This window comes from Choristoneura fumiferana, chromosome 17 (genome assembly GCF_025370935.1).
Source record: "Choristoneura fumiferana chromosome 17, NRCan_CFum_1, whole genome shotgun sequence".
NCBI classification, from domain to species: Eukaryota; Metazoa; Arthropoda; class Insecta; order Lepidoptera; family Tortricidae; genus Choristoneura; species Choristoneura fumiferana.
In genome coordinates, this window is record NC_133488.1 from 13,880,179 (window position 1) to 13,892,207 (window position 12,029).

Consider the following 12,029-nt stretch of genomic DNA (forward strand, 5'->3'; position numbering starts at 1 on the left):
TTTATGGTTACCCCTAAGGGTCACTAATAAATTAGTAGCCTTAAATAAAACTTTAAATTTTAAGATTAGATGAAACGTCTTTATTTGATAAATACAATTAAACTCTGTTATAACCTAAATTAATTAAACATCAACATTAACCAAATGCTAGTCCTGTGATATTTTACTTTCATCTTTCTGAAACACTTTTTTATACAGTTTGAAAACAAGTTCTCTGTTTTCATAAGCCCAGGCAAGGAGAACAAATGCAAAACAAACTGCACCAATGGCAATGTGTAGCACAACTGAAACTTGCAGTAGCTTATTCTCAGAAACTTTACAAATACAACCTGCTATGAACAATATCAACAGGAAGACTTTACCAACATTTAGTCCATCTAGTGGCTTATAGCCTGTATCCTTATATTTCTTATTTATAAAATGAATACTATGCATGATTCTTGCAAACATATTAATGCAATTGGATATGATAAAACCTACAGGTCCAAATGTATAAGTCAAAACATAAGATATAATCAAAAAACTTATCGAAAAGAATACCATTAAATAGTTATAACTGTTTAGTTGAGCACTTGTCATAGTAGCAAAAGTGTAGCATTCTGTGACTCCATTGACAGCTAGTAGGACAATCGCCAAGCAGTGGCTACGGAGGAGTTGCACAGGGAGCCCACTGGCCACAAAAGATTCTCCTCCATACATCCACAGCAAGGTGTATGCGTAGCTCTGACCAAACACTAACACTATCAGTCCAATAGAGCTAACAGTCTTGCATACTTGTGACAAAACTGTTGATGATTCTCTAATTTTATGCTGGTCTTGTTTGTGTAGTGGCAACTCTCTGCTCACCATTTGTGTAAAATAAAAGTAGCTACTATCTTCAATGGGTCGAAATATAAATCTTGCAGCCAGACTACCTAAATTATTTACTACATCATAAGTTGCCTGTTCGGAAAAGCTCAGGACAGGACTAACAGACATTACATATTTCTCTCCTTCTGTCAACAATTGTTTCACAATACCTTGCTTTGCAAAGCTAACAGTTAAAGAACTTAACTTTTTGTTAAATGTTGAATTTATTGATCCCAACCATTTAGGAAGAAAATCTTTCAATGATGTGAACTGAAAGTCGTCCATGTTCTCATATAATTTTGTCAATATACTTTCTGGAACCAATGTATTCTTGAGTGCTCCTTTGGCAAATAAAGGTTTATTTTTAATGTACCAATAAAAAAATATATAATAAAAAATACCAACAGCAGCAATGCTACAAACTTGTGCTAGTGAAAATGCAACTAAAGCCAAAGACCTGTCATAAATTATTACAGAGAGAAATATTACAGTTCTTACAAATATGTGCAATGTGTCTAAGGCTACTTTTAATTTTACAAAACAAAAGAGTTGTGCAAGTAATGCCATGTTAGCTGAGCACAGCTCAATAACACAGGATAAGGCCACGCTCCAGCAGCCAAAGGCATACTGAAAAGCATATTCTGGATTACCCAATGGCAGTACATTCAACCAAATATAAACAAAGAATAAAGATAGAATGCAGCTCAGAGGCACTGATAACCAGATTTGGTTGATGATTTGATGCCAGCTAAATTCATCCTTTTGTCCAAGACAAGCTCTGTTGAATGGCTCCCTGCTCAGAAACAGTATTGTGCTCTCCAATAGCAACAGACGAACATTCATGATACCCAGGACCTCATGACCCACATTCCTGATCACCCACGCGTTAATAATGAATGTTACACATCGGAATATAATTTGGAATATTATGTTAAATGAGGCATTCTCCAGACTACTCATTAGTAAATTTCGTCCCATGTTGATCAGTAACTTGATGGAGCTCAAACAATAACAGAATTTGGTTCACTAGCGGGTACTGATATATTCCGTTTCACTACATATATCTTTTTGTTGGACATGCAAATAAGAAACCAGTGGTCATCATATGTAATGGATATTTTCTTAAATTGTTCGGTCGGTGTAAAAGCCACAGGATCCACTCTGTAAAAAGACAAGGTAATTAACTAAAGCGGTAGTGAGTCATATATATATTATCACCTCCCTTACCGGTTAGTATCTGGAATTAATTAAGAGTAGTTTACTTACTTATTTGACAAACTGATAAGGTCTGTTACTATCGTAGCGACACGTTCATCGTTTTCTAGCTCTCCGCCAGACTCGAGGACAGCGCCGTCCTCTGTAAGCACCAGGTAACCGATTTGGTCTGGAACTTTGTCCATTATAGCTGCAACATTACATAAATTACTTATTCAAATACACATGCGATTGAATCATATTACTATTTTATGCTTTATTTTACCACAGTCCACTAAACACAAATTTTCTGACAAAACAACTGGGACTGAGATAAGAGTCATACATAAAACTCATGACATGAGATGCAGTGTTGCCAGCTCCCAGAAATTCGAGTAGCTATGAAAAAATAGATAGACGCTAGCTCAGGGTTTCTTAAAGTGGGGTCCACGGACCCCTTAGGGGTCCGTAGCATGTGTATCAGGGGTCCGCAGTAAGTCAGTCTGAAAACATATCTATTAGGAAATTGTGTAGTAAACTTGACGAGACGTATTGTCGTTGTATTGTAGTTTTATTAATACAAATAAGGCTTTTTTTCATTTCCAACACTACGAGTACATATTTCTTTATAGGGGTCCATGGAATTGTTTAAAATTGTGAAAGTGCTCCGTGACTGCAAAAAGTTTAAGAAACCCTGCGCTAGCTAGACTCAAAATCAAGTCGCTAACATTTTTTCCACCAGGAGCACGGTAGTACTAGTACTATTAGTTATTCTGTGCCAGAAGCGAGCGGATTCAGGCAGGATTTTTCAGATTGGGATATGAAAAAAAAAACAAATTTATCATCCCAGATGAAAAAAAAAAACAAATTAGATTTCCGAATTACTGAAAAAAGTTTTTTTTATCATTCAATTAAAGCTACTTTATAAACAAATAAATGTAAAACTTAGATATGAAAGAAATTTGGATGTCTTGATTTGATTTTTTTTAGTAGCTTAAGCTAGAGCATATACGAATGGAGCTTTAATTAAATAAAGTTTGAATTTGGGGCGCAAGCGCGTTTGTCGCTTTCCATTATAGATCTTTTGGCAGTGTATAATTCTGTCTCGTTGTGTCGGTTTAATTGTAATTCCAAAAGTCGCCAGATAAGTCGCTAAACCATTTTTGTCGTCAAAACTTTTCTTTGGTCGCTAATACTTAAGCAAAAGTCGTAATTTTTAGCGACGAAGTCGCTAAATTGGCAACACTGATGACATGACTACATTTACTGGTTCTGTCAAACAGACTATTCAAGACAATCTTTTAATCGTTTTAAGTAACAGTTCCAATCTGTGTGGGCATTGTGGCTGTCATCAATTTCTTTCATCGCAAAAAATTGGTCGTGAGCTTGTCCGACAAGCCTTGTCGTGAGTTTGACGTTTGTCTCGTATGAATGACGTTATTCGTTTTCGATTCAGTACTTGATACTTACGCAGATTTTTTCTGGAACAAACACCAATATTGTGTTTTTATTTGTTTGTTTGGGTGTATAAAAACTAATAAGAATTGATCAAACAGGTCTGTACTACTGAATCCTATGTGACATTATATCTATCTAAATGGCCAACATATCTATTCTAAATATTGTGCTACATGTACCTAATTACTATTCAACGTAAAACCTTCGGCTCGGCAGCGACACTTACCTTGTGTTCAGAAACTATTCATAACATAATATATAGTGCATAAACCAGGTAATGTGTGACCTTCAAATTAAAATTATCTTCCCTATGCTTATTCCCGTATACACTTAACACGCAATCAAAGCATTATTTTTCCTCCTTCGCCATTATTTTTTGTTATTGTTTCACCAAGTACTTTAGTAGGTAAGAATAATTTACTACAATTTCAACAGTTGAGATAATAAACAATTTTTTGTTTTAAATCATGCAAAACATATTTTTTGAACTTGCCAACCAAGCAAAAGATGCTATAGGATAAATAAACAAGTCAAGTGCTGTATGTAAGGGCACTCTCAGTGTAGCCATACCTACTAATATGCAACATGCTGTGTTCACCACACCTTTCCCCCTATTATATTAGTGTCAACCAAACTGGGCACTATGAACTTTCCTGCCAAAGGAGCAAGGGCCAGTTTCTTCTCCATGTTATGTTCAATGACATAATCCATATATCAATTATCAAAAACATATTCTAAATACTTTGTTGGCTTAACCCATCACACGTCCTAGAGACTACATTAGTCCCTAACTTTTTTTGTGCAGGAAATGTCCTTAAGACTACTGGTAATCTCTAACTACTATTTACCCTGAAAAAAGAACCACAGAAAGAAGTAACATTTGGACATATTTTAGCAAAAACATTCCAAACCTCAACAATTAACTTTTTGATTTTGGAACTACTTTCAGTAACATCAAAAGCAAAATTAAAGAATAACATGACAACGCTTTGGAATGTTTTTGCTAAAATCCATTTTAAATTATTTTGACATGAACAAATGTAGGTCAAAGTTATACCTCCACATTATGGTATAATGATTCAAGTTTTTTGAACATGAAACTACCGTTAGACTCACTTATATTAAATGATATTGTACGGATGAGAAGAAGGGCTATGAAATAGCCTGAAACATGTCGAGTTAAACTCGGTTTAAGACGTGAGTTATCCGTTACAATATTGTTTAATTCAAGTGTTTCTTTGATTTGATTATTATTTTTCTGCATAGGTAATAAACATGCTCAGATTTCGCCCCAAGCTGGGGAGTGAGCGCAATAGTGAGTGGCGCTGTTGTTTCTGTCTCCATGTCCGTACGGGAACCATCCTTCTAGGAACATGGCACTTGGTAAGTTGTGAAATCTGGTATTATTTACACTTTTTTTTGTTATATATCAGTAAAAGTAGACTACTTTTTAAGACCAACAAAAGGCCACTTGTAGGATGTGAATTAAATGTAATTAACTGAGTTAACTGCTAATGCTTGCTTTGTCATGTCAGATATGGTACTGAACTCTAGCCCAGGTTTAACAACATAAACTGAGTTCATTTTTTTGGTAGCTAACTAGTAAACCTTGGAAGTATAATTTTTCCAATTTCTAATTTCTTATTGGGGTGTACTTAATATGTATAAAAGAAGTAAGTAAAAAAAACACCTTTAGCCAAAGGGTTTATTATGTATTCAAATGAAACACTTAACAAAAACTTACAAATTCTGTTTGGTTGTGTCAATCAATAGGAGCATGCATTGGGTCAACTCCAGGGTAGTCAGCTGGTAGTGTGCGCCACAGCAGCACACCACCACCCCCCACAGCAGGGTAGGCAGCACTAGCCCTCTGACACTTATACAATTTAATATGAGAGCGAAAGGGATGGTACGATATGAACTTCGTTTTTCAAACTTCGAAGTAGGCCCTCTAGTGCCTACTCACTTACTACTACTGGTTATAATACAGTGGCAGTTGCATGCTTATGCTGTGGCATCCACAGAATAAAAGACTCGTTTTCTCCAGATGCTGCATCTGATAGCGCTAGGATTCCTAGCAGCGGTGGTGCGTGATCCGCGGCTAATGGAGGAGTTGGAGCGCGACGCCAACCCGGGCCCCGACTACGGCGAGCGCGCCGCCGTGCTGCCCACGCCGCTCTCTAACGTCGAGCCGCCGCCCAGCTCTTACCCACAACACGCCGCCCAACCGCGGGACCACACGCTTATTTATCGTGAGTACCTTTTAAAACCTTTTGAGTACCTTTGTTTAAGATCAACTACACACCCAGTACACTAAATTTTGTCGCAAGGGAGAGATGTTTGCTTTGTCGAAACAAAACCTAGCATTGCTATGCTATTGCTATTGGTGCTATGGTCAGTACTTACATTAATGCATTTTCATATTGTGGTATTATTTTATAGGATAGACCATATTTATTGCAATAGGTATGGATGCATATTACAGAAATGCAATATCTTCAATATACCAGTGGTGTCAACCAACCTAATTGTAGCATATCTCTGAAATGCAAAGAGGTGTATAATTATGTACTTTTAAAAAAGAGACGAAATAGCTCTGGTTGCCACATTCACTTTGACTGATTAACTTTTAAGTGTAGAAAAGTAATTCCCCCAAAAAAGTGTGTTATTTTTCGCAGCTAGTAGACCACTACTGTGTGAACATTGGCAGTGCTTGTTGGTTTCAAACTGAATAAATAATAATATAATATTATAATATTTTTGCCTCGGTTATGCCCCAGCTGATGACAAGGCTCCTTGCTCAGTTTGTAGGCATTGGTATATCAAGACATGTAAACATTCTCAAAATTACAGCAACTGTTAAATTCGTTTATAAGTTAAATTGAATTGTGTTTATTATAATGACTGTTTGACTCACTAACCACAACTATCTGACGCCATTAGTTCCTTTATTATTTCCAACATTAAATGACGCAAGGAGGAAATATCATTCATATTTGAATGGTAAATTGTTCATTTTGTAAAACAAATCTTATTTGCATTATTTTTGTGCAACAATCGATCATTGTTTTATAACTGGAATTAAACGCGTACGCGTGTTTGATAAGATAGGCATGTTATGTTACAAACAATGATTATTATATAGATCCATAGCTATGTACTGGAACTATGTGCAGACACAAAAAAGACAATTTACTTGACATGATGAGTTCTAGACAATCAGGTTTTTTTTTACTAATTCATCAACTGGGTACACTGAGACACGTGACGAATAGAAGTTGATTAGTTTGTCAATTACTAGCAACTTGCAGGTAAACAAGTAATTTAGCATTCAATGAAGCAAATGAGCAGACTATAAAAAGCTTTATTCTCTAAAATGTCTACTTATGTCTTGTCATTTTTACAACTTATTTCTATGTCCTTTGAAAATATTTTTGCACATTTTCTTAAATAATTGTCGCTTTAATAATTTTCAACTCCCTGTTTATTTATTGTTTGGCAGGGATGATGATTTCAATAAGCGCAAAGTCGTGTTGTATTGAGATGCAATATGGCCGAGGTGGTACATACTTTCACTGTGCTCTCTTGTATTTCTATAGGTATGCATCGGATCTCAACGACATTGCGCTTCATGGCAAATAGAAGCGCTTGGCCCATATTTCAATATATACCTACATATAAATAATATGCCTAGTTATGCAACTTGTTTTGGTAAAAAAAGGCTTTGCAAATGGGTTTATGATTGTCATTACAAATTTGAACTTATATTACAATAGAAGCTCTGTTCATAAATCTTTTTGGAACTGACATACCTAACCGGAGGCGGGCGCTAGGCGTAGGCGACGTGGGCCACAGCTTACTTATTCGCGCCTCAAAAGTTTTTAGTTTTTTTCCTCATTTAAAAATCCGCCATCTAATGTATGGTGTGCCGTGATAAGGCCTCGCAAAATTTATCTTGCATTCTGCACCGCCATAATGCCTAGACTCAACTATCACTTCGAAGCATCGATTCAATAGTTTCTAAATGAAGCCATGTTAATGTGTTATGTGCACTAGATGATGTGGATGTGGGTGCACTGGTTACAGTGTGTACCCTGGCCATCACTCTCATGCTGATATACGGCGCGTCGCGCGGCAAGCCGGCGCATTTGCTGCCCTTCTTCTGCCTGCAGATCTTCGACTTCGCGATCACAGTGTAAGCATATTTATAATACTACTAACCTTAACCCGCGGCTTCGCCCGCATTAGAAATAGCTAATTGCCGTCTTAACTGAACTGTTATAATATGTCCATGCAAATTTTGAAATATACAACGACAATGAACAGTTTGCTTACAAGATTTTTGTTGCCATGCCAACGCAATAAATAAAATGTATTGCGAGTTTGGCCTGAAAAAGGTGCCGGTAACAATTTGAAAGGACAACGTTATCTACTAATTGCAAACGAAGTTAACACGTCACGTCATCTTGGGAGCTGAGGTACGTCACCGTTCTTGGACAGCGCCCTCTATTCTTGTTTAAACTTAAAATGTTATCCCAGGGGAACGCATTACCGGGATATCAAGTATCCCATGTCTCAATGCAGATCTTTGTTTATATGTACGCCAAATTTCATGTAAATCCGTTCAGCCGTTATTGCGTGATTCAGTAACAAACATCCAAACGTTTTCACAAACTTTCACATTTATAATATTAGTACGATAGTAAGATTACATTGTAGATATCAAGTTGCATGTATGATTCCTAGTACGAGGATAGTAGTAGTGAGCATGTTAGCCGTTTATTTATTTGAGGCAAGGGAAAAATTACAAAATAAGTAAGTTATCTTATTCAGTTGATATAAGTCAAAACTGTGTCCGCTTTCTAAACTTTTTACTAATTAATCAAAAATTATAATTTATTTAATTGAATTGTCATCTCACTCAATACGTTTTATGCCTTTTTTTCTTTTGAATGATTATGTAAATCCGCCAGTCTGTGAATCCTTTCTTTGCTAATCTATCACCACAAGTGCAAAAAATTACCAGTTTATCTTTTTTGTTCTTTAATAAATAAAATGTTACGTTTGTACTTTATATAAAAAGTACTTAGTTAATGTTACTTTATTGTCGTCGCTTCTTAGGATGTTTTACGAGCAAAAAAACCTTTAGACTAATGCTTGCATTAAAAATAAGACAAGTAACAGAACTCTTGTAGTAATATTCATTACATTGACACAGACTATGAAAAATTGTTTTCCCACTGCAACAAGCAACCTTCACCTTGTGACGAAAGGAAATAACGTATAAGGTATAAACCGGTATACAAACAGCGCCATATTATGGCTATTGCCAAGGTCGAGACCACGTGTACGATTGTTTTACCTCCCCCTTACAAGTAGCTTGATACTTCCAAGATAATTATGTACCTATTATTGAAATAATGTACATTTACGTGACTTTTATATATCAAAATGATCACGATAATCTATTTTCACATCGGCGCTTCGCCGTATCACAAACTTTCATTTTTGTAACAAGTACCTACCTAATAGCCATTTGATAAATACTTGATAAATAGGTATGTTGTTTTCATTCAAAAGATGCATCCACAGCGGCCATTACCTCACTATTATTAGAAATTTTTTTGCCTCTATGGTCTCCCTTAAGTCTTGGAAAGAGATAAAAGTCGCTGAGGGTGAGGTTTAACGGATATTTCGAACTCTGCATTACGCGAATAGCAGCCGTTGCTACACTAGCCTTGTGAGCGAGTGCATTGTCTTGATGAAACAGAACGCCGGCTCGAAGTTTACCCCGCCGTTTCTCTTTGCTTGCTTCGCGCAATCTTTGTATCTGGTCAGCTTAGTGAAAGCCCGTAAATAGTAGGTCTATCTCAATTTCAAGAGTAAGAGAGACGGTACGATACGAACTTCAATTTTTGATTTAGTAAGGAGGTGTTAACGTAGCATGTCTGTGGCAGGTTGACGGCGACCGGTTACCTGTACTACCTGCGCTCGATCCACCGGCTGGTGGCGGAGACGCGGCGCGTGCCGTGGCGCGACCAGCTGCTGCAGCTGCCGGCGCCCGCGCTCGCGCTCGTCGTGCTCTCCGCCTTCCTCTTGGCCGTGCTGCTTAAGGTACACTCAACAGGGAGACAGGGACCATCTGGGTCAAACAACTTTTTCTTGTACCTGGTTGCGATGGTTACGTCCCCTGGACAACTCTTTAAAACCATGCGTTTTTATGTCGCACCTGAAATCAAAGACCGTCGTAACTCGATGGGGTTTTTGATTTAATTATATAGAAAATCGAGCTTTTTTTTCTTTCTTGTTTTTCTGTATACTTAACTCAAAACCCCCATCGTGAGTTACAACAGTTTTTTGTTTAATGTGCAAGTGTATATGTGTTTGAAATTCATCAAGCCTACATTTTTGTCGTAGTTACAAGCCCATTATTTTAAAGCAACTCTGTCACTGTTGTCTCTTGGGCAAAGACAAGAAAAAGTTGATGGAGCCATCTATGAATTACGTCACACATATTTGTGGATCTGTCGATTTCTCGACATAGTTGCGACTTTAACCTAAGTGGCAATACAATGTTCAATACCTATGTGGCAAGGCTGGCAAAAGTGATCAAAATTGGTGTGATGTATACAGATCGATTCACAAGAGCTGGCACGAATGTATTATACGGAAGTAATGTCACTTAGACATTTTTGTAGGAATATGACTGATGCGTGTTATTTTTATATTCGTGTGAAGAGTATATTTAAATGATAACTCACATTGTACTTTCATATACTCATTCAGAACATTCGTGCCAGCTTTTGTGAATTGACATATAACTTGGTTGGCATTGAAAAGTGCCACAATAAAATCTTATCTTTGATCATCATCAACCTGTGTCAATCCAATTAAGTTCCTAACTATTTCTATCTTATCAAGTACTGACCCGACCAGATGGCCTAGTGGTTAGAGAACCTGACTACGAAGCTTGAGGTCCCGGGTTCGATTCCCGTGTTGGGGCAGATATTTGTATGAAAAATACGAATGTTTGTTCTCGGGTCTTGGGTGTTTTATATGTATTTAAGTATGTGTCTATTTATATAATTATATTTATCCGTTGCTTAGTACCCATAACACAAGCTTTGCTATATTTATTGTATGGGCCAAGTTGCCCGAAATAAATTAATTTTTTATTATTATTTTGCTAAGCTTACTTTGGGACTAGGTCAATTGGTGTGAATTGTCCCGTGATATTTATATTTATACTGGAACCTGGTTTACTTCTGAATAAAAAAGCTACATGTGGTTTCCTAAGAACATATTTGAGTGGCAGCGATGATTGAGATCGGCCCAGTGTGTGTGTAGTAGAGTAAAGAAAGGAATGTCGCCGGATTAAAGCAAAATTACAAGTAAATTATTAAACAGTTAATAACGACGCTTACTGTCATTTCCCAATAACCGATTGAATTAATTCAGGCGTGTTCTTACTCATAAGTTTCCTCAATAACTATAATGTTCCAGTTAACGTTAATACAAATAAACTATATTTAAAAAATAATTCACAAGTTTGACAACATTACAAAAGTGCATGCCGCGTGGTATACACATCTGACCGTTTTGTCGTTAAGTCCTCTTTTCCATGTAGACTCTTCTTATCAAGTGCCATAAAATAAATTATAATCAAAAAGACTCCCAGTAATGTAGATGATATACGTCATGGACGGAATTTTTTGTCCTTATCTCTCACGTGTAGCCTTCAGCACGCGTTATAGTGGGATGTAATACCGTTCACGTCGTGCAGAATTCACGGTTTCAGTCGTTTTGTATACGGATACAGTAAGCGACGATGACATATTGGATAGGACAAAGTACTCAAAAACATTTTGATGCATTCAAGCGGCTACTATGAGTAGCAGCGTTTCTTAACTTCGGATCGCGGGTAGTATCGGGAATTCGGCATGAGTCGCGAGAATTCTCTAATAAAGCATGACCTAAAAAAAATATATATAAGTTGACGTTGAAATATTGGCGTCAACTTCAGCAGTATTTTTAGGGTCGCAAGCTTCAAATAAATTTGGGATGTTTCAACCAACGTTAGTTTGGAAAAATCGATATTTCTCGGATACGGTGAGACATTGACGAAGGTCATTTTTCAATAGTTGATAGACGACTCGCCCACCTATCTCCTGTTTAAGTTTGTCATACTATTAACGGGACACCTGTACCATCGCGAACAGGGATTATTGAGCCACTCGCCACTGTTTATAATTGACCCGTGTAATAAACTCGTAGTATTTATTGTCATTAATCATCATGAAGCTTAAGCAGTCAGTACAGCTTACGAACTCAGGCCTTACGATCGATGAGCCTCATAAACGTAAGCCCAGAGTGGTTGTTATAGGCGTGCCCGCATCTATGCAGGAGAAGGAAGTCTTTACCTGTCTTTACCATCAAAATCTAGCAGATAAACTTCAAAATACCAGTCTCGAGTCGTTCTTAAGCTCTATCAAGCTTAGCCATAAGTCGGGCAAAAAAAGACGCTGATA

At 37.0% G+C, this 12,029-nt stretch overlaps 3 protein-coding genes across 5 annotated transcripts; 1 reads left to right on the forward strand and 2 right to left on the reverse strand.

The window, feature by feature from the left end:
- Nucleotides 1-59: 59 nt before the first annotated feature.
- Nucleotides 60-1,827, reverse strand: LOC141437389 (man(5)GlcNAc(2)-PP-dolichol translocation protein RFT1). Its single transcript, XM_074100715.1, has one exon. It carries the CDS (start codon nt 1,825-1,827, stop codon nt 148-150), a length of 1,680 nt encoding a protein of 559 aa, XP_073956816.1. The 3' UTR covers nt 60-147.
- Nucleotides 1,828-1,850: 23 nt separating this feature from the next.
- Nucleotides 1,851-2,421, reverse strand: Lamtor4 (Late endosomal/lysosomal adaptor, MAPK and MTOR activator 4). Its single transcript, XM_074100723.1, has 3 exons — nt 2,330-2,421; nt 2,116-2,254; nt 1,851-2,010 (listed from the first exon to the last, which is right to left on the reverse strand). The coding sequence occupies exons 1-3, from the start codon at nt 2,385-2,387 to the stop codon at nt 1,851-1,853; spliced, it is 357 nt and encodes a 118-aa protein (XP_073956824.1). The 5' UTR covers nt 2,388-2,421.
- Nucleotides 2,422-3,363: 942 nt separating this feature from the next.
- On the forward strand, nt 3,364-9,615 carry LOC141437392 (lysosomal-associated transmembrane protein 4A; the record flags this gene model as incomplete). Of its 3 annotated transcripts, none has more annotated exon segments than XM_074100722.1 (5): nt 3,364-3,599; nt 4,768-4,884; nt 5,549-5,753; nt 7,588-7,696; nt 9,459-9,615. In XM_074100722.1, coding segments are annotated over 4 exon segments (579 nt in total), but the record flags the coding sequence as incomplete, so codon positions are not given.
- Between the last annotated feature and the right edge of the window lie 2,414 nt (nt 9,616-12,029).

Bases quoted from the DNA above. Each gene is read 5' to 3' on its own strand.
- Lamtor4 (XM_074100723.1), bottom strand. From the start codon at position 2,387: ATGACTCTTATCTCAGTCCCAGTTGTTTTGTCAGAAAATTTGTGTTTA. The intron at 2,255-2,329 runs GTAAAATAAAGC...GTAATGTTGCAG, and splicing joins TTTGTGTTTAGTGGACTGTG to CTATAATGGACAAAGTTCCA. The intron at 2,011-2,115 runs GTAAGTAAACTA...GTCTTTTTACAG, and splicing joins CTTATCAGTTTGTCAAATAA to AGTGGATCCTGTGGCTTTTA.
- LOC141437389 (XM_074100715.1), bottom strand. From the start codon at position 1,827: ATGGGACGAAATTTACTAATGAGTAGTCTGGAGAATGCCTCATTTAAC.